A 22,603-nucleotide genomic window follows, 5' to 3' on the forward strand; every position below is an offset into this window, starting at 1 on the left:
GCTGGTATATTCCAGGCAAAGACCTTTTTGCCAGCATATCCTCTTAAAAGTTAACGATTATGTGATTTTACTCAATATTCGTGCCATCGGAAGTTAACTAAAGCTAAAGATGGTTTTTGAGAGGCCCTTTCATGACGGAAATACATACATTTCCATTGTTTTGCGAACTTTCTTTGTTAACGAAATCCAAAAGCAGACCTGTAAGACTGCATGCCTATAAAATTTATAGAAAGCTCTTAAAATCGCGCGTGTTAATCTTTTAAAAGCAAATGATATCTTTCTCGGGCAACAAAACGGTTGTGAAGCTTAGTTGGGCAGTACTTAGTTCAGTGATACTTAAAAATAGCGCTGGTTAACATAACTCATTAAAGATTTCAGTAGATTTTATTTCGGCGAGCATAGCTCGCTCTAATCTTCACTGGGCTAAGTCAGTGATACTCAGAGAGAGATTTTACTCTATGCGCGCCCAAATAAAATCTAAATAAGTATTAAGCGAACGTGTTAAGCTCGGAACACTTTGACGACAGCAAGCGACAAGCAGCATCTGTCAAATTTTAAATACACACGTTCTTACGGACACAATTATTTTGACGACAGCACGACATCTTGGCTGCAGGACTGCAATTGTCGACGTCGCCAAATTAAATCTATTTCTAATTTTGCCGGCGACAATGAGTAGATGTAGTGCTGCAAAATTAAATTGTCGCAAAATTAATCACATATTCTTGATTGTCCATGTTTTTCTTATTTACTTAAATAAAAATACACAATTTGTGAAATAAATATAGCAAAATGTCAAACTTTAAAATCAGCTGTTTGCTATGTCGCTAAGGTCTTCAAAATGTTTAAGAAGCTGGCTTCAAGGCGACATTTGTCGACAAAATGATGTCGCTGTCGTTACGTCGTGAAGTTGCAGTCGTCAAAGTGTTCCGAGCTTTAAGCTTTTAAAAGCTCTCGGCAGAATTTAGATACGATTAGAAACAAAGAAATATATCTCCTCGGCAAATAATGCTGTAAAGCAGCGTTAGGCAGAGAGAGCTTTTACTCTGCGCGAGCCTATACAAAATATATAGAAAGCTTAAAAGACTTTACCCGCGGGCAAGGCAGTGTCCATTGCCGTTGCAAAGATTTTTTAAGCTATAACTACTGCACAGATTAGAGAACTCCCGAATAGGAACTCTCTTTCCGCTAGTTTGAAATTTGAAAATTTTATCGTAAAACTCGTAATTGTACGAGGCTGTTCCAGGAACGCCCCCCTTTTGCAAATGTGTAAATAGGTGCGTAAAGTGACTGTTTGACAGGTTAATCAGTGTTTGGTGAATTTGGTGTACTTTTCTTTCGAAGCATTTTTTAGTAGGTATTTTCCGAGCCCGTCAGCTCGAATGAGAGCTAAAATATAATTGAAAAGCCGTAAATGAGCAGAAAACCCAAGTGAATAAAATGAGTGGATGAAATTCATTCATTTTATTCACTTTTTATTTTTTCATTTGTTTTCAATATATTTCATCATACATTTTAGTATAACATTTTCCGCCTCTCGGCAGCACAGAAGTTTGCAAAGTCGTTACGCATCAAATTTGCATCGTAATTTTACCAGATGTGCGTAAACTGAGCTCCATACAAATATTGACAGTTCTTTTACGAGAGAGAGCTCTGAGTCCATGTACAAATTATAGAAAGCTTTTAAAGCACACGTGCTCAGTTCTTGCAAAGCTGAGTTGGGCAGTACTTTGGCCACTGATGATCAGAGAGGGCTCTGCCTCCCAATAAAATATTTACAAAGCTGTTAAACGAATACGTGCTAAGCTTTTGAAAACACGCTTTAAATCTTTTCTAAGCTATTGCACAAATTAAAGCACACTCGAAAAGTAATGCTCTTTTTCGCGAGTTTGATCAGCATTTTGTAATTTTATAAAACTAAAACTTAGTACATCAGCAAAGCTTTTATAGATTTCGCTTTTAATCTTTCAATGAGAAGATTTTTCAGGAAAGCTAAGCTTTCCCTAGCTCTCCAAATATTTTCTATGAACGTGCTTTCTATCTGCCAATTAAACCCACCGATGTGCTATATATAAATGTGAACAAAGCTTAAAAAAGCTCAAAAAAGCTATGGTATGAACACCGCCCGTACATAAATGAGCAAAAAGCTTAAAAAAGTTATTATATTAACATACTTAGGGCTCCCCTTCCAATTCTGCTTTATGGTAAACCTTTTTTTTGTTGTCAGCCTTTTTAGAAATTATTTTGTGCGCTTCCCAAAAGGCTTCTCTCAGGCTTACGTATCACTTGCTAAAATATTGGATATTTTCTTAATTCGATGTGCGGTTTATTTATCTTAGTGTGATATACCTCTCTTCGCGCTAGATCAGTTTTTGATCTGCTCGAGTCCGTGAAAAATGTATACAAAGCTTACAAAAGCTTTGTACGCATGCAAAATAGTGCCGTTTTATCGCTTTAAATCACTGATACATTTTGTATAGGCGTGTGCAGAGCAAAAGCTCTCTATGCGCATCGCTGCTTTTTTAAGCTTTCTTTATATCTTTTATAGATCAAACACACCAAAAACATATTCCGCGGGAGACGCGTATATGCTGTATCTGGTTGTCACTGATGAATATACGAAAAAGCTCAGAGTTCTTTCTGCTGTGGTCGATTTAAAGTACAGTTTTTTTATAATAACCCTTTTAATTACTACTAGTAATCTTTTTTCTAATTAACTTAGTGTCAAATGTATTTAAAAAGCATTACAAATGCCTGCGCCTTCATGCTTCAGCATCGTATGGCTGCACTAAATAACGCAAATTACTACCTACATACATAGTAGTTGTTGCATATGTATGTATGTGCATGTATCTCGTTTGATTACCAACTCAGTTTTCTTTGTATGCCTTCCTCCCACTGGACTCATGAAATTTGATAACAATGTATGTTTTGATTTTAGTATGCATGTGTTGTGTTTTATGTGGATTAGTTCTATGTACGACTCCATACTCTGCCCTCTACCACTTCGAATTCACCTACAAAAGGATGTATGTATGTATATGTACTTACTTTTTTAAAGGCACTTGACCAGCGGAAAGTGAGCCCGTACTGCGGCTATGCATATTATGTTGCAATTGTTGATGTGTATGCTGTTGCTGTTGTTGCAACTGCTGTTGCTGATGGTGTTGTGGATGCTGATGCAAATGATGATTATTTGCTGCAATATTACGGGCATCAGTTATCCTGCAAGCTACCATATTGAACTCTGCAAACGAATAATTTCTACAATTAATTTTGGTGGAGTATTGACCGTTCCTCATTGGCTAAAATAATCCATATACGAGTAGATATGTAGATACATATGGCTACATATACGTACATATGTACATACATACAAATGCAATTAAACACGTACATACATACATATAAATATGTATATGGATTTGTATTGATTTGAAATGCTGTAGCCTGAAGTGGATGTTAAGTGAGCGAGCATATATGTAAGTATGTATGTATATCGTTAGCGTGTAATGCATATTACATATGAGTTACACTCTCCACCACAAATATTAATTAAACGTGAATAGACAAAAAGACATAAATAGGCAATTAAACATGTACACATATAAGAATTTAAATGTACCTATACGTTGAAGAAGCTAAGTTTGGTTTGTTTGATAGCCTAATACGAGTAACTATCAGGTAATTGAATTGCCTTTGATAAATTTTTAGACAATTTTTAATTTACATTACTGATTTTGATTATCTTGTGAGAAAATTACAATAATGAGTACAATGAAGAAATTATAATGAAATAAATAAAGCGTGAAGGTGTAAATTAAATATAATCGATAGAAACTAATAGATAAGTAAAAAATAAATATATGTACATATGTATGTTAAAATATAAATTTTATGAATAATGTAATTTTTATATACTTAATTAATATAAATTATCATTAATTATGATTATGACATATAAAATATTTATTATTTGAAAGGGAGGGATGATGCCAATAACTTTCGAACAAACTAATTTTTAAGGTTGGATTCTATGCACTTATTATGCCGAGTTCATCGATTGTTATGCTATTTATGTGCCTGGCAAATGAATTTGATAGCACGAACCCACAGCTTGTGGTGATTTCGTTTCTACCAAAAATATTCGCCTTTTGATTGCCCCTTTCTCTTTTCGTGTTCGATTTTGAATCAAAGGCAAAGGGCGAGCAAATTTTGTGTTCGTATCTTAAAATGTCACACTCTTGTAAGGCAAAAAAGGCACATACTCTGACCTGTGAAGATGGTTGCCCTGAAAATCAGATGGTTGCATAAAATGATAATGTTATGAAATTCGTGAGCTGGACAAGGACAAGAAGGCAAAAAAATGTCCTTTGACAGGGTTGAGTGTAACAACAAACACATTTTTCACCGGGGAAGGGCAACATTTTTTGATAGAAACGGTATCACCTTTAGTTTTTTTTTTTTTTGTTTTTCTATAGAATGTTTCCGCATTTTCGGCGCGCTACTCTAAGGGCCAATTTCACAATGCGTAGTTAACTCCGAATCGGGAGTTAACTACAGAATTTTGTACTGAAAATCTCTAGTTAACTGTCGATTCGGAGTTAACTACGCACTGTGAAATTGGCCCAAATTGTCACTATGGAGGGGAGTACAACGCACATGAAATGCACACACACGCACACAAACACACACCTTCAACACCAACGAAAAGATAACAGTCTAGCAATTTGCAATACATACACATATACATATGTACATACACACATATCAATTGGGTAGAAATACATAGGTATGCAAGTATTGTATACATATATGACTATATAGTACTACATATAATTTGGTGTGGATATATTTCAACATAGGATCGGTTTGCACAAGGTGATTAAAAAAAAATGGTGAAACGGTTTTTGATGGCTGAAAAACGATTGAAAATAAAAACAACTAAAAGCTCTTTTTGAAGCTTTAAAGCTTGTGTTGAAGTGAAACTGAGAGCTCGCTTTGAAGTTAAAGCTATGTTTGAAGCACAGTTAAAAGCTTTTTCTGAAGCAGAAAAACGTTTGAAAAAAAAACAACTAAAAGCTCTCTGTGAAGCTTTAAAGCTTTTGTCAGAATTAAACTACTAGCTCTCTTTGAAGTTTAAAGCTGTTTTCGAAGCAAAGTTAAAATCGTCTTCTGAAGCTTAAGACCTTTTGTTGAAGCGAGACTGAAGCTTTTACGATTTTAAGTTTTGATGAGTAGAGCTGATACGCATGTAGAAATGCACTTTGTACTTTTTTAAGCTTTATTTGATAGAAATCGAGAAAGCTGAGATAAACTCGTATTATTTAATAGGGCTTTCAATGAAATCCCGGACTTTCATTTGCTAAAACTACGCTTGAGAAAGCATAAAAAAGGGTTTGAATAAACCGATAGAAAGGTTTAAACTTTAGATAGTCTTCAAAAAGTTTTGTTTTCATTGTTCAAATGTAAACAAATTAGTGTTAGACATAGAAATATTCAGTGGAAAATGCACAGAAAACTTGATAAAACTCTACGCGAATGCTTGCTTATGTGGTGGTCAGCATGGAACTAAACAAAAAGCGGGTAAGCCTGTTTGAACCTTTTTGAATACATGAAATTTCATTTTTCTGTGCAATTGCATTCGAATTCTTTCAAAGCCTTTACATATATGTATACATATATAAATACTGTTTGAATGGTACACTTCATAAATCCTCTTTAAAGAATTCATATCCTTCAAAATCAGTAAAGGCCAGATAGAGCTTTTATTCTGACGGTCAGAGCGAGCTTTTTTCCGCGACCATATAATAGCTCCCGCGAAATGTGATTTGATGGTGATTGCTCTAAACCACTGATGGGCACTGTCTTGCCCGCGGGCAAAGCTCTTTTGAGCTTCCTTTACATTTTGTATAAACGCGTGCAGAGTAAAAGCTCTCTCTGCTCATCGCTACTCTAAACAAAATGTATACATAGAAAGCTTCACATGCTGGAAAAGGGATGTCAATCACCGCTCTAATCCTGTAATGGCCAGAAAGAACGTTTAGGTAAAATAAAATCATAATTTGATTCATTACAAATGAGTAGCATCAAAGCTCCTTTAATCCTAGGTTACAATTATGTAAAAAAGGAAAGCTTTGTAGCAAAGTTTAAAAAAAAGTGAGCTTTGTTTAAGATTCATAGTTGCTCTACACTTACTTAACAATTATGCAAGGAAGGAAAGCTTTGAGTTGTAGGGATACGTATTAACAGTAAGGAGCTGTCAGCCTTTTAAAAAGAGGAGTTTAAATTCAAGTAAGAAGAGCTATGTAACTGAAAACTTAAATATGAGGCAATTAAAATTTGTTAGTGTTAAAGAGGTAACCTTGGTTTTTTGGTCTTCGAATAAAAAGAGCTTTAAAGCTTTTTGAGCATTTTACAAAACAATTAGAAATTAGGAGGTATGCTTTTGTAATTGAGATTTTAAACGAAAAATATACTTAAAGCTTATTGAGCTCTAGTCAATATATTTTAAATTTGGAGAAGGAAAGCTTATTTAGTAATTAAGCTTTTGAACGGAAACGAGTTTTAAAGTTATTGTTGGTCTACCAAAACAAATCAGTGTTGTGCGCGAGCTTTTGAAAAAATCAACAAAACAGATTTGAGCTTTTGAGAAAAAAAGCTTTAAAGCTTTCTGAGCCCTTTGCAATAGTATAAAGAAAGGAAATCTTCTCAATTTAGTCTGTAATCAATTCAGAACGAGTCTACATATGTAACAGAAAATAAAGATAAAGAACATTTTTGCTGATGTAAGTACTTTTTAGTTGTGTAATAAAATCAATGTAGAAGTAAATGAAAGGAAAGGAAAAATGCAATAGAAATAATGACAATTTACGGCAGTTGTAAATGTGTGTGTTTTCGGCGGCAATGCGCGAAATTTGATTGATGCATATTATGAACGTGTGTGTGTGTCGGTGTGTTTATGAAAACGGAGCAGGTCCCGCAAGAGTGCTAAGATGATTGTGCTTTTCTACACTAAGTCAGTGCTTTATTTCTTTGCAAATCTTTTATGTAGGTATGTATAATTTTTCATTCGTTTTTTTTTTTTTATTATTAAAAGCGTTCAGCGACGTACTGTGACTTGACTTGCTTCTGCAAATTTTTCTTTCAAATAAAAATTTTGCTGTTTGCTACAAATGAGTTTGACAAAGAAATTTATGGAAAAATAGATATGTATGTATGTATGAAATACAGACATTTACGCGCTTGATTTCTTTTATTTTTCTTTATTGAATTTTTTTTACGTACGTGGCGATTTGCAGGGTAGAAGACTTAAACAAGCAGCACACATTGACACACGATATTCAAAACTAAATTTCAGAACTTACCCCATTTACAGAATTCATTAGTGTTTGTACTTAGCATGAAATTCTGTTTTTTTTTTTGTTGTAAAATCCAAAATTTTTGATGATTACGTTTTCCGGAAAGTGCTCAGTGGCAATTGTGGATGAACGTCTAAAATCAACAAAACTGATTTTATGGTGTGACTGCGCTTACTTTTAGCTTCGTATTGTGCACCATTTCGCGTTTCATTACCCACGCCCTCACTCTCTACCTCTTTGTGTCTCGTTCGTTGACATTTTATGCAGTTAAATTAAATTTATTTTGAAATATTTAGGTTGCCAAACAGTATTCGGCAATTTCAGATCCTAAATTACATACACCTCGGAGGTTTCCATGATGAACTTTCGTTACTTAATTACTTATTAGATTGCATTGGAGAAAAGTGGTAACCGAGGACTCACGCGCAGGTGAGTTCCTATTTTCCGTAGGTGTGTGTAAAGTTTATCGAAATGTGCCGAATATTTTTAAATTAATTACAAAAACTGTTTGGTTCATTTTTTCGAAAATTTGCAAGACAAAAATTTACTTGAAATTGTACTCAGACAAATAACTATTTGAGTACATTGTCCGACGCGATCATTTTAATCAGATGTCGTTTGGGCCTTAATTTTACCACCTTTGTGCGTGAATTGTTTACAAAAAACGTCTGCCCATTTCTTCCAGGCACCTTTACCGGCAATGAGCTTAGTTCTGGGCAGAAGCAACGACGAAGAAACTAAGAACATGCCAAAATATTCAGGGTAAAGGTGATTTCATTATGCATTTCTTTTCAAATGTTTTTTCATTTGTTTTTATTTGTCAGGTAATAAAACCTCTGCAAAGTTCAAGTACCATTTGATTTGTTTAAAAATTTGTTCGAGCTTTTACGGCTAGATGTAATGCTGATATGTTAAATATTTTAAATAAACTGTTGTTTTAAGAAATTTTTTTAGTCATTAAAGTATCATTAAAGATCAATTTAATTCATATTTATCATATATATTTACTTAGCATTATGTAGGTATCTCAAAGTATTTACACGCTAGTTGTTTTGTGTAAATGTAATTGTATGTCTTTATATAATAAATACTTAAAGAAATAAATTTTGATAATTAAAAACAAAACAAAATATGTAATTATAAGAAAATTAAATGATTTTCGAAATAAAAATATTCATTTCAGGCTGCATACGGAAAAGATTCGCTAAATATTTTGGGCAAACAACAAAATGCCAAAACGGTTGTACTGTCATATCGTAAAAGAATAAAAGTGTTTTTGAACTGTTCTGAATAACCTAAAAATATTTACACCGTTATAAAATTTATGGCACTTTATGAATCCCCTAATTGTTTGTATAGTTTCCTAGATACAAATTTTGTCAAAAAAGCTTTTATTTGCTTCGTCTATGCACACCTAGGTGACTAATAGCCAGTTTCACAAAAGCAGTTTAAGTGAAAAATTATTTAATTCAATTGAATTTAATATGAAATCTGACCAGTAGGGAAAATACTCATTTTCCACTTAAATAGCTGAGGAACCCGGTAGTAAGGGTTCACCCATTAAATACATATAAATGCTGTATGCACTTAGTTTTTTGCTAATCATTACTTTCCTTACAAAATGTACTCGCACGGGTAGCTTTAAAAAAAAAAATCTTCGTCAAAATCTGCCAACTTCTTTTTTTAATAATAATGTTTTTTAATAATAACAGCCTCTTGCCTTTGATTCAGGTGCCCCGTTTTCAAGGATGACATTTTTCCTTCCCCCATACAAGAAGTGGAGCACTCTAATGTACATACGTATGGGTTAATTCATACACCATTTCTGATTTGGATGAATTTTGGTCAAAACTTTTCTTTTTTATATAACAAAGTTATACCTTATAAAATTACATAAATTTCCGGATTCTGCAAATTTATTTGTTGAATATTTTAAAAGGTAAAAAAACTCAGAATTTTGAAATTAAAAAAACCGCTAAAGTTAAAACTTATAAAAATTTTGACATTTTTTTTTTAATGTCTACTTCTAACATACCTTAAAAGATTCTGAAAATTTCAAGAAAGTGTTTTTTTAAGATACATATGAGTTTTTGAAAAAAAAAATTTATGTAAAACTTTAAATTTAAATAAAATAAAAATTGTTTAACATAAACTTTTTTTACAGTGTGTAAAAAAAATTTCGAACTTCAAAAATTCTTATCTAAAAAAAACCTTGAAATTTTCAGAATCTTTTAAGCTCACTTAGAGGTATTGTATAAAAAACAAAAATTAAGCCACAACTTTTTATAAGTTTTGGATTTAAAGGTTTTTTTATTTCAAAATTCTGTAAATACTTTTATTTTTAAAATTTTATATAAAGTGTGTCGCTATATCCCTAAATGCCACTACTAAAACGACATCAAACTATTTTTGTCATTGGTAATAGTTTTTGAGATATTTAAGAAATAAACTTTGCAAAATCCCGGAAGTTAAGAGTTGTGCATAACTTTCGAAAATTATTATTTTTTCAATATTTTTCCTTTGGCAGAACTTCCTGGTTCATTCGAAATTCATCCAAATCAAAACTGTTTGATTAAAACCATTTGCAAATTTTGAGCGCATCATAATAAGCTGATGATATGATCGAATGATCTTTGTCGCTTTTCGGACTCGCCCAAAGTGATACCTTCGCATAGTCTCCTTGAGTGTGATGCCGTCTGTAGAAGACGTGGGAGGAGCGTAAGCGCTTAACATGGGCGAATGCTCTTCTTAACTTTCTGAGGAACTTAGACTTAAAACTTAATTCTCTAGATTGCTCTAGATTTCTGTACATGCCCTGTATTAATATCTATCTATCTTAAGACTATCTATACAGGCCTAACAATTATTGCAGTAATTGCGTCCTGCAGCTCCATTCACTAGCTCTGAAAATCTATCCGCTTCTTGAGGAAGTTCCCGCTAATTAATAGTAGTTCTTAGGTCCTCCCAGCCTAACTTATTTTTTGCTAACCACTTTTTGCAGTAACCTCCAAATCCTACCAATTTCATGAAATATCTAAAATGTTCTTTAAACAGATCGCAGAAATACCTAGGCTCATATCTATTACGTTTGACCTAATTTGTACTTGAGTACCAACCTTTTCTTACGCGTAAAACTTTGCGAGCCCATTTCGAACTTAAGTATCTATTTATACGTTTCTTATCTTTTCAGTAGAATTTTTGGAATTGCCTACAATACTTAATGCTAATTCAAATAAAGATCTTATTAGCTAACTAATTCTCATCTATCATATTTATGCTGGCTTTATTAGTGCTTGCGGGTGTGTATTTTCGGACGAAGTTTTAAAAAATTTTAAAATTTTCTGAAACCTAGGTCCAATTGCAGCTGCCTCAGGAAAGCCACATTGAGTTGGGATTCATTGATGTAAGGATCAGATGTTCGATCGTTTTCTGATATTTGTAAAACTTGCCCTAGAAATAATACAATTTAAATCTATTTTAACATTCTTGCTACATAAAACGCTAAACATTTTTGGAACAGACAATGGCAAACCTTCGAGTGTATTATTGCCTCAATAAAGCTTCTTATAAAATCCATTTGTAGTTCGGAGGCACTGCAAAACTATGTGTGCCTCCATGTGTGTTATAACACCAACACGCACAGAAGAACTTGGAGGAGAGGTTCGGCCATAGACTTAGCTAAAGTGAAAGCGTCAAATATTTTTTGGTTGTACCAGGGTTAAGTTATAAGCTTAGTTTCCAGCTCTTACGAAAACGGTCAACAAAAAATTGCTATTATTTCGTGTGTGTGACGAAGGAATTTTGAAATTAATTAAAAAGACAAATGATTCAAGGAGCTAATAAATATCTAAGTATCCTTTTTCAAACTGCCTCAGATATTTTTTCGAGGAAAAGTTGATTTTTTTCACAAAAAAAAAAAACAAATATGTAAATTTCTCTCAAAGAAGGAACATAATGGGTTTATCCTTATTGTTCTTAGGAGAGAGAAGTTGATACCACGAGTTCCGTTTGTTGATAAGATATACGTACAGTGAGACAAGTATGAAGCTACTACCATATTTACTTTCATAGGCTCTGGGATTTAGCTTAAACGTATGTGAATTAAACCAAGGGGTAAAATATTGGCTGAAAGAAATAGATATGATTTGGAAAAATAGCGGAAAATGTAAACCAATATTTTAAAACGGTTTGATAACTAATAAAAATGGACTTGAGGAATGTACAAAAGGATACTATGATAAAGAAAATCAATAGTAAATTAACAAAATGCTTACGAGTACGACAATATGCAGTTACACAAATTTGTAAATATGTATGCCAGTAAAGTTGTTAAAATAAGGCATGCATGTAAAATTATTTGCGCAGATTATATAATTAGTTTCGATATGAAAGTAAATGACTTAAAACTAAACAAATTAAATGCTCGATAGAATAAATAAATTTATACAAATAAAGTAAGACGATGTTGTTATGTGAAAGTAATAAAAAAGGAAACTAGTGCAAGATTATGTATTAAAGTGATTCATATACTAATGAATGTGGCAACTAAAATGATTGAACTCGTTAAGCGATGATACTAGTAGGCTGGTCCTTAAAATATCGACATCTCAACTTTATACGGGGCATCCTTTGTTCTACGTACAAAATAAATTAATCCACGAAAATTTCAAAATTTTGCACAATTGTTTAGGGGTTGCTACCAAGGTTGGAAAAAAATTATTTTTTTTTTTACCACAAAAATTAGAAAAACTTTTGGCTTTTACCAGCTATAACTATTCGAACCTATTCATACAAATTTATAAACTTGCTGATCATTTTTGTTTAAATTCCGAAACTTTCGCGGATGCCTTTATCCTCGGCAAATGACTGCTGTCGCAGCTACTGTGGCGAGAGAGCAAGCGGGAGTATCGAATATGATCTCTCTCACTGCCCCGGCCTGGGTAGACTTAGGCGGCGATGCCTTCGTCAGTACTTTTTGTTGTACAAACATATTAGCTCTCGGTAGGGGTAAAATTTTCGTTAACCCAGCCGAAAAGTTTTAACAGCCTTTCGTGTAACCTCACAGAAAATCTGCAATTGCTTCTTGTGTCTATAAAAGAACATTTCTGTACTAGTTCAGAGATATTTCGGGCCTAGTTCACAACTAGTTAATAACATTTTAGATACTAGTTCGGGCCTGTTCAGGTCCAGTTGTGGCCTACTTCACGACTATTTTGGAAACAATCCTTGGATTATTTATAGAGTAGTTCGATACCATTTGAGCTACACTTCGGGATTGGTCCGGCATCATTTTTGGACTAATAAGGGATCACTTTCGGGGACTGTTCAATACTATTCCAGGACCATTTGCGGGCTAATTTGGGACCATTTCGGAACCTTTTCAAGACTATATATTTCTAGACCATTTCGAAGCTAATTCAGAACAATTTCGGGACTAGTTTTCGAACCTTTTCAGGACCATTTCGGGAAAAGTTCTAGATCATTTAAGACTACTTCAGAACTATTTCGTGACAAACTCGGATTCTCTTTGTGATTAGTTCCTTTTGAGACAAAATCACGAACGTTTCGGGCCTAGTTAGGTATCTATTTTGGACTAGCAAGGGATTATTTCGGACCCTTTTCAAGATTTGTTCGGGATCATTGCGGGAGAAGTTCACGACTTTTCAGAACCACGTCTTTACGTCTTTTTAATCGGTCTGTAGGATCTCGCAGAAAATCCAGGAAAATTTTACAACTTTTAAGAGTACCGTTAAGCTCCTAATCTCGTAAATATCCATAGTTTGTTCCCTATAATTTTGTATGAAATTATACGTCGCAGTAAAAATGACAAGAAAACTTGTACCAAATACATTTGAATTTCAAATATATGTCATACCATAACCTTACTTTGTCTAATCATGGAATTTTAATATTTTTATTTTAAATTTAAAGTTATTGCTAACTGCATCTGTCCCACAAAATATGCAACACTTTGCGTTCGAGAAATGTGATTTCAATTATAAAATCAGCAAAAGTGAAAACTCGCCGACATGAAAATCCAAGAGGACACTGTGGCCGGGCTATGTGAACAGTTTAAATTGTTTTGGTGGTTTTGTATGAATGGTTGCGGAATTTCATTTGACATTCTTGTTGGTTGGCATGTACTCAGCGTGAGCGCGCGCCTGACAACTCCACTGTGGTTTGCTTTCAGCTGTCGAATAGTATATTTTAATTCAATGCTAAAATGGTTCAATCACGTATTTCATGGCTGATTGCATTTCAGTTTGCATAGAGAGCGCTAATTTTATTTTATATAGGCACACATATATATATAAGTATACAACTTTTTCGTTGAATTTAATTTAGTGCAATTTAAATTTACGCATTAAACGAAGGCAATTTGGTGTGAAATTTTTGCTAAAAAAGCGGAAATCCTTTGAAAAAGCTTAAACCCTTAATTGGCTTATTGTTAAGGTATTTCGATTTTTTTTTTTGGTATGGATATTTCGGTAAATATCATATTTTTTTGATTTTACTAATTGGGGATTTAACGATTTGGTATCATTTGCTAGCGTGGTGTTTTGTTTGGTTTTCCGTTGGTGATAGCTATGAAAAAAGTATAAGCTGATGTTTTTTTTACTGGCAGTAAGCTCTTTTCATGCCTACAGAATGGCGAAGGTGGAGAAAATGGAAACCATAGACAGCATAATAGATATTTGTATGTACTTGCCTTGCACCAACGAAATCTAACAAGCTAAATACTTTTATAGAAATAAAAAAGGTATTTGATAAAGGGAACTAAAAGTTGTTGCTCCATTTTTTCAAATTTTATTTATTTTTTCTATAAAAAATTTAATTCCATTACCAACTTCTGAGGGAAATTTATAAAAAATGTGTATAAAGTCAGGAACGTAATCTCTTATACCTCCATTATCTGCTGCAATTCACTGAGTTTGTGAACAGGTTAGAAATTCATGAAATATGAAGAAAATAGAATAAATGAGGCTCACAACAAGGTCAAACTGAGTGTCAAGACACTTAATGAGTAAGACAGCGAAGGTAAGCGTCCTGCTTTATATAAGCTTTTCAGATGCCACTCCCATTGCCATTTTAAAACAGGGCAACCAAGAATTTATTCATGCCGTGTTCCTTCGGACCGGCATTGGCAGTTTGTTCCTCTTAAATTTCTGAGATGTAGAGGAGACCGAAGAAACAGGAAATACGTCCTAGCAAAATCTTTCAGGCTGATAGGTCATACCTCGTATATGCTACACGCACAGAAAAGATTATCGACAATGAAGTAAGATCATATACTCGGAAGCATATAGGGCAGGAAGGTCTATGAATACTGCATTTGAATGTGGAGAAATTTTTTCGGGCCTTCGAAAATACTTCACACCTAGACCTCAGCTGGACCTTAGCTGCTTTGAACAAGACTTGCCGAAATCGAAATTGCGGACAGCGCAAACACTTAAAGACACCAAAAGGGGGTATACTGTCACTTCCTGGTAGTAGATAAGCTTCTACAAAATAGCTCAAATGAAACAATTCTTTCCACAGATATCGCTCCTTCTTCCTGTTATCTATACGTATATTAAAATTGTCTGTAGATTATAGATATTAAAGAAAAATTGATATGGGGGGTCCTTATTAGAACAATATAAGCTAAATCAACAATTTTTAGAATTTTTTTCTGTCTGTCTATCGTTCTGTATGTTTGTACGCGCATCACTCAAAAACAAACGCACGGAAATGAATGCAGTTTTCACCACTGAATTTCCAGAGGTTAAACTTAAAATAGAGAAAGAAACAAATTAGAAAGTTTTCACCTGTTTGAAAACTGCAGTTTAGTTATTTTGATAATATAAAGTAAATATTGCAATATGGCTGCCAAAGGAAAGGGGTTTAAGAAGGCTTATAGCCGAAAATATTTACGTTGAAGGTTGCCACCTGTTTGAAAATTTTAATTCAGTTTAATTGATAAGATAAATTGAATATTGCAATATCAATTCGTCGGAATATATTTATTTTTTTATATTTTATATATTTTTTTTTAATATGTTACCGCATAACCTTGGACCACGTTAACCGATTTCGATAACTCTTGTTTTTAAAGAAAAGGTGTTACCTCACAGGTGGTCCCATACTAATTTTGGTTTAAGCTAAGCGCACACCAACGCGATTGCGATAGTGAAAGCGATAGAGATAATTGGGCATGCACACCAACGCGATAGAGATAGAGTTGCGATTGCACAGTATTTAGAATAACAAAGTTAAGTTGTAGAATATATGAGGCCATGAGAGCAGAAGTGGCCCAACCGACAATTTTTTTTTTCTTGTACTGAACTTCTTAAAATAGTTTCAAATGTAATACACCTTAAAGTAAAGGTCGATTATTACTTACTTTGATGATACGTTATGTAGCTCTGAATCTTAAAATTAACCTTTCGTCGGGCGCAACTGATCTGTGACGCACAGCCTGCATATTTTTATATCTCGCCGTGCTATTTTATACCGTTAACTTTGCTGGCGCTCAGTAGCTACCTCTTTTGAAGTGCTCTATACAGCAACACCACTCAGTTTTTGTTTAACGCTCACAACGAGAACTTATGTAGTATTCGATCTGAGAAGCTCATTGCACCCAATGCGCCACACTTAATAAAGTAAGTATTTTTAGAATTACTTTTTTTAATTTTGTTATTTAACTAAAAGATGCTATTGTTTACATGTCCTAGAGTTGAAGTTTTATCGAATATTTGAATTTTTTTCAACTATTTTACATTGCATGTTTTACCTTTTGACTTTTAACTTTATTTTAAGATTTTTGTAGTAGCGCTAAATAAATTATTTTTTAAGAAAATGTTTACACCTATTTCTTTTTCACATCCCTAAATGTCCTGCCAGTATTTGCCAGATGTATAACATTATAATATTGTGTTTATTATGTGTTTTAAAGGTGTGCCGAAATTGGCAGTCACCATATTGCGCCTGACAAGGTTTAAAGAATAAACTACCTTTTTTAAAATTTATCTCATTTGAGACTATTTTAAGTAGGGAAGCACAAATCAACAATTTTTGGTTAGGCCACTTCTGCTCTGATGGCCTCATATGTACATACATTTTTGGCACTTAGCACTTTCGTTGAGCTCAATATAAAATTCCAGGCTAAACAAATATTCGCAGCTTGCGTTTTGGTACGCACGCCTTCGAATTAGTTTTTTTGCGTCTGCCGAAATTGGCTTGCGTGCGTTTGCATTTGATTTAATTGAGCGAAACGTCAAATCAAAATGTCACGCAGAACAAAAATTGGAAATTGAGTTAGCCTCATACGCACGCCGTTCAATTTCGGTTGGTCCCATACAAGTTGTATGTGCATGAGAAATTTTTGACAGTAACCTGGCGGTGTGCGTGAATATTAGGTTAGCCTGTTCATCCCATAGTTTATCTTTCTCTCTTAGAATTTTAGAGTTTTTTCACTTAAATCATTTAAATGAATTTTTGGTTTCACCAATTAATTTTAATTTGTTTTTAATTTCTATTGAAGTGACCTATGCTCTTCACTCAAATAAAAATTAAATCAGAGTAACCACACTCAGAGATGTTACAAGTTTAATCAGCTGATCAATATACACACTAGAGCTCTAGAAACCAATGCGAGAAGCTCGATACTCGCTCAACTGCTCAAATATTTGTTCAAACTTTTCGAGCTTTTGAGCATTTTGATCAACAAAATAAAAATTGTCAATTTTATTTGTCAGCAGCTGCTTTCCAAACCAATACCAAATAAATAATTAATATTAAATACAAATGTGTCATCATAAAAGTTGGGTGTGGCGCTATCCCTTTCGAGATTGTGCTCTGGCACAATGCAATATATGTACATAAGCAACAATTTTATTAATTGTACTGGCGGCAACGCCACGGTTCTTCAGCGGCACTTGCAGATATGATGTAAGTAGCAATAAGTGGCGTGCTGGCATAAGGGTCCTGGCCAAATCGCCCATTGACAATTTGACCACTGCAATTATATGCTGGACCCACGGTTACTTTTTTGAAGCGCGTCCAAAAGCCACTTACACGAAAATGTATTATACGCATAAAGAATGTGAACTACCACTACTTGTCATTAGAACAAGGAGAAATCAGAAAATCGATTTACTTTGTGGCCACTTGTACCGCCAAAGAACGATATGGCACTTGAAGTGGTTATTTTGCCAATGGCTGATTTAGCCAGGACCCTTTATTAAAATATTAGTTTAATATGTATACATATGTACCTAAATGCATGTTACGACCTTGGTACTGTACTATATAAATAATTTGTAAAATATGTAAAAAAAAGCATTGCTCAAATTACTCGAGAAAACTCGAATTGCTCAAGCTCATGCTCGAAAACTTTCGAGTATTGAGAATTGAACAAGTGTGCGAGTACTCGTTGCTCATATACCCGGGCTGTTTGAAAATGTGCGAACAAAATCGAGAGCTCTAGTACACACACCACAATATTGTACATCAGCTGTTTACTTGTATACCATCCCTGCTCCCACCACCATTTTTAGCACGGTGCTGCCATATTTTCACTCACTTAAATAAGGAGCTTATTAAAACTAAAGAAAATTTAATTGAGAATTAAATTAAAGTTAATTTCCACTTAAATAAATGAGTTTGGTGAAACGCAGCCTAAGCTTTGTAAAAATAAAATTTTGTTAACTCGTTTAGCCTATTGTTTACTCCGAAGCTGCATCAAAACAAACGGAGTCTTTGAGAAAAGCCTTCCAGAAGGTACGAAACTGGCTACCATTGTCAAGAACTTTTACGCTATATTGTATAATTTGGAAACTGCATTTTGTAATCGGCCCATATTTCTAGAGGGTTTTCATTAAACCGACTTACCAGCCTTTGCATATAAATAGATAGCTCATCAGAAAGGCTTTCTTCAGTTCCACTTTTTTTTCCCAATTTCGATGAACTAGCATATGGTGACCAATTCATGGACGAAAGTCGTCTATTATGTGGTCAGAAGTATTAGAATCGGACTCGCCAAACTTGTGCTCTGGTATGTCTCTTGCAAGTTCTGGTTTTCGATACATCGAACAAAATATATCGATGCATCGAATAATATCGCATTAATTGATCAGCGGAGCTTATTCGATGTTTCCGATGCATCGGCCAACATCGCGCATACCTATGCGTGGATTTTCATCCTGATCCGAACCGAACCATTTTTTGTAGTAGGGTTCGGTTGGGTTCCAAACCATTTGCAGCTATGGTTTTTCATAATATTTCTAAACTACATACATATTTATGTAGTTAATATAATTCTTTTGACATTAGTAGTTGGTAAAACAAGTTTTCCTGAAGATGATAACAAAAACAAAAACATGGTAAAATAATAAACATCTATGTATCTACTTAGCCGGATAGCCTTAACTTAACCTCCATTTGAGTTATCGCTTTCACAACAAACTAACAGGTAGTTGCATAACGCAAGAGCCTATGCAGGTATCATCCTCAAAACAAACCTTGCTTGGTATTAGCTGGCAAGCTTTTTCTTCTCTAACCTCGATAGTAGCGTAGTGTGCTCATCAAGCTACTAATTATTTCTATTTTCGGTTGGGTCTAACTACAACATCTAAACTCATACAAGTTATTGTATTTGAAAGTATTTGAGAATTAAGACTTACTTTAATTAAACAAAATTCAAAGAAGAGTATAAAATGAAATTAAATTTAAGCAAAGAAATAAAAGCGCAAACATATATAAAAATAAGTTACTTAAAAAAACAATAAATATGCACACAAAAATGTGTATAAGTATGTACATACTAGTATATCAAACGTAGAAAAATAATAAAAAAAAAAATCATCACAAAAAACTAAACGTTAAATAATAAAAATTAATTAAAACTTTGTACTCATTAATTATTAGTTTGATTTTATTTACTTTTTTGGTTAGCCAATTGTTGCTTCAAATAAAATTAAATTTATTTATTATACATATTTATTCTACACAAAAGCCGAAATCAGTCACTTATTAGTATTTCAGGTTGCACGCAGATTTCGTGAATTATTCATGGTTAGTTGTTGTTGTTGATGCACTAAAGACAACTTCATAATTTATTAGTAGTTAAATATAAAAAAGTAAGCTATTTACGCTAATATCAATCGAGAACAGAAGAAAAGTTATTTTATGCTAAATTAAATTATTAGTACTTTACAAACGAAAAATTCATATTCACACAATAAAAGTGATTATCATCATTTCTATTTGTAAACGGATTAATTTGCTTTTTGAAATCATAAAAACATTTGCTTTAAAATTTAATTAAGCAATAAAAGGACAGATTAATTAGCAATTTTACGCAAAAAGTTAATTTGGTACATTCAAATTAGTGGGACGTTTGAAAATTAATACGCAATCAAAATTTAAATTTAATTTCATCTCACAAAAAACATTTATATTACGTATATATAGTAGGTATATAAAGTACTCGCTAAAAAAAAGTGTGACCACGACAGGAACGCGCGGCGTGCGCCCAATTGAAGCGTGGGTGGAGCGCTAGGAAAATGCACAGCACAGCAGCGGCAGCGGCGGCAATGTGGATGCCACTTATTTTATAAATCTATATTTTTTTGGTTTCCTGCTATTTTCTCTTTGTGTTGATTCGCTGTCACAGCTGCCATTGCCAACGCTGCAATGTCCATATTTTGCGCTCAACCCACTTTGGCTTCTTCTTTTTACACACAAATACATACATATATACATGTATCTATATATGTACATATGTACATATGTACATATATGGTTAATCTCGCACGCAGCCTCAAATATGCATTGGTGCGTGGCAAAAAGACACTTCCGCGCATTCCATATTTCGGACCAACATCAAAAACCATTTCGAATTATTCTTTTATTTATAATTTTGTGTATTCGCTTTACACTTGCTTCATTGGTAGTTGCAGTTTTTTACCTTTTTCCTGTTTTCGTCGTTTACGTTTATTGCAAATTTTTACGGCACAAACCGATAAAATGATCGCAACAATAAAAAACAGGATGCCCCCAACGACACCGGCTGTTATCGCTTTATGCTTGACACGTGCCGGCACCGGAAATTTCACTTCATCACTGGACTCGTAGGATTTTTCTGAATTAGCTAAGACGCGAAAATAATATGTACGACCGCCGACTAAATTCTTAACTAAATATTGGGTCTCTTCGGGCCGTATTTGGCCACGATTCAATGTCTTCCATTGGGCATCGGTACGGTATTTGATGGTGTAGAATTTGACGATATGAGCGCGTTCCAATGGCGCCTGCCACGATATGAGAAAACCATTTGAAACTTCGGTGACGGTTAGATTGCGCGGTGGACCGGGCTTCGGACCTGTGGGTGTTAAGAGCGTAAGAAGAAAGAGAGTTAATGTCAATTAGTATTTGATAGAAAATGTTTGAAATAAAAATCTGAGTCATTATATAAACAAAAAAATATATGTATAAAAATAAATAAATAATTATAAAAATAAATAAATAATTACAAAAATTAATAAAAATATAAAGAAGAAACTCGAAAGCTTTTGGGATGAAAATTGAATTAAAAATTTTACTATGACCGCCCTTACAGTGGAGAGTTTACTTACATTTAGCAGTTAGCTTAAGATTTTCGTACCAAAAATCGACAGCAAACTGCGGAATGTGCGTTGCCTCTCTATTTACTTTGGAAACGGCTTTTAAATTCTAAATAACAAAACACTATACAAAAAAATTTAAATGGTAACATATACTTGATTTCCACATGACATTAAATTGCAAAGAAAAAAGAAAAATTGGACATCAAAAAATACTCTTCCCACATGACCAATAAATTCGTTTTCATATGGACTTTATAAAATAAATTTATTTCACATTCATTCGAGTTTTACGACACGTTTTCAAGTTCAAAGGAATCCACATTTATTTTTCAAAGCTTTAAAAATTTAATTTCACTTTTTTATAATTTTTATTGAATGTCTGTTGTGATATGATTACAAATAATGCTACTATATTTTTATAGTAAATACAACTCGATTTTATTTGCTAGTGCGTATTTCAAACGATATTTTCTGACTGCAAGCAAAATTTGGGCATGAAACCACAACTTTTATGTTATTCAGTGTCATTGAAACAGGGCCGGGCAACGTTCGAAATTTTTCAAATAACCTAAAAAAATTAAGTAGATGCAGATCTTAAAAACGCATTGGCGATATATTTGAATAATTTTTTTTAACTGAACTTAAGTATTCTGCAACTAACAGTTGATTAGCGTCAGGCATTGCCAAAAAATCTGATATGTACCGCATGAGTGGCCAAAAAATGTTTTTCAGCGATTCCAAAAAAAAAGAAAAGAAACATGGTCCCATTACCATGCCTGGGAAAATTGTTCGTGAATCTGTGTTATTGCAAAAATATAACGGAATGGTTTTAAACGAAATTTGACAAAAAACAACGGAAATTTCTTCCAAAAGACAACACGCTACTACCCTGCCGAAGGCAATCTAAACGATACAATAGGGGTATTATCTGATTATCACGGATTGCATGGTAAAAACCGGTTTTCGTATGGGACAGCTTTGCAAACCGGGCAATACATGCACCGTGTAAGGGCTTTACTAGACTCAGAGAATACCCTTAATATTTTTTGTGCAAACTTCAGATAATTCAAAATATAAAAGAAAATACATACATCTCGGTTTCTAGAAAAATAAGTGCAAAATATTAGATCGGGTAGTAAATTTTAAATTTTATTATTGAAAGTGTAACGATCAGCCTGCCATATTAACAGACAGCGTCAAACTCCTTCATACTGCATCAAACAGCCTCTGTTAAAATGTTGCAATGGGACTTGCTTGAAGTTAGTTACTTGTGTTTAGGGATGGCTTTGTATGTGTGCGTAAATGTCCGAGATGTAAAAGCGCGCGAGTGTATGTTCTTGTGTGAGTGTTGAGTGAAAGTTGTAGCAGAAGAAATTCTTGCACTTTACGAGTACCTCGGGGGCACGATCGCCAAAGGAATTGACGGCAGAAATCAGATCTGTTAGTGACTTAGAAGTCAGTGGGAGCGTCCGCGGAATATTAAGTTCGAAGTAAAGGAAATAAGGTGAATTTTTCTAGATTTTTTTTTACAAAGCCGTTGTGCAAGTGTGAAGACCGTTAACGAAAGAACGGGTTGATTACGTAGCAATTCGCCTCAACTATACCTCTTCAAAAGCCTGCTAAACTTGAGGTGAG

The 22,603-nt window shown here is 33.7% G+C and overlaps 1 protein-coding gene across 1 annotated transcript in view; it reads right to left on the reverse strand.

The window, feature by feature from the left end:
* Positions 1–22,603, reverse strand: part of LOC118741852 (protein turtle-like) — a 129,426-nt gene that overhangs the window by 21,989 nt on the left and 84,834 nt on the right. The window contains exons 6-7 of the mRNA XM_036473825.1: positions 20,311–20,724; positions 3,052–3,247 (exon numbers count right to left, since the gene is read on the reverse strand). Coding sequence (XP_036329718.1) covers positions 3,052–3,247; positions 20,311–20,724 — 610 coding nt within the window. The remainder of the gene's footprint in view (positions 1–3,051; positions 3,248–20,310; positions 20,725–22,603) is intronic.

Source organism: Rhagoletis pomonella, unplaced genomic scaffold (assembly GCF_013731165.1).
Source record: "Rhagoletis pomonella isolate Grant_MI unplaced genomic scaffold, Rhpom_1.0 Rhpom_scaffold_00006, whole genome shotgun sequence".
Taxonomy (NCBI): domain Eukaryota; kingdom Metazoa; phylum Arthropoda; class Insecta; order Diptera; family Tephritidae; genus Rhagoletis; species Rhagoletis pomonella.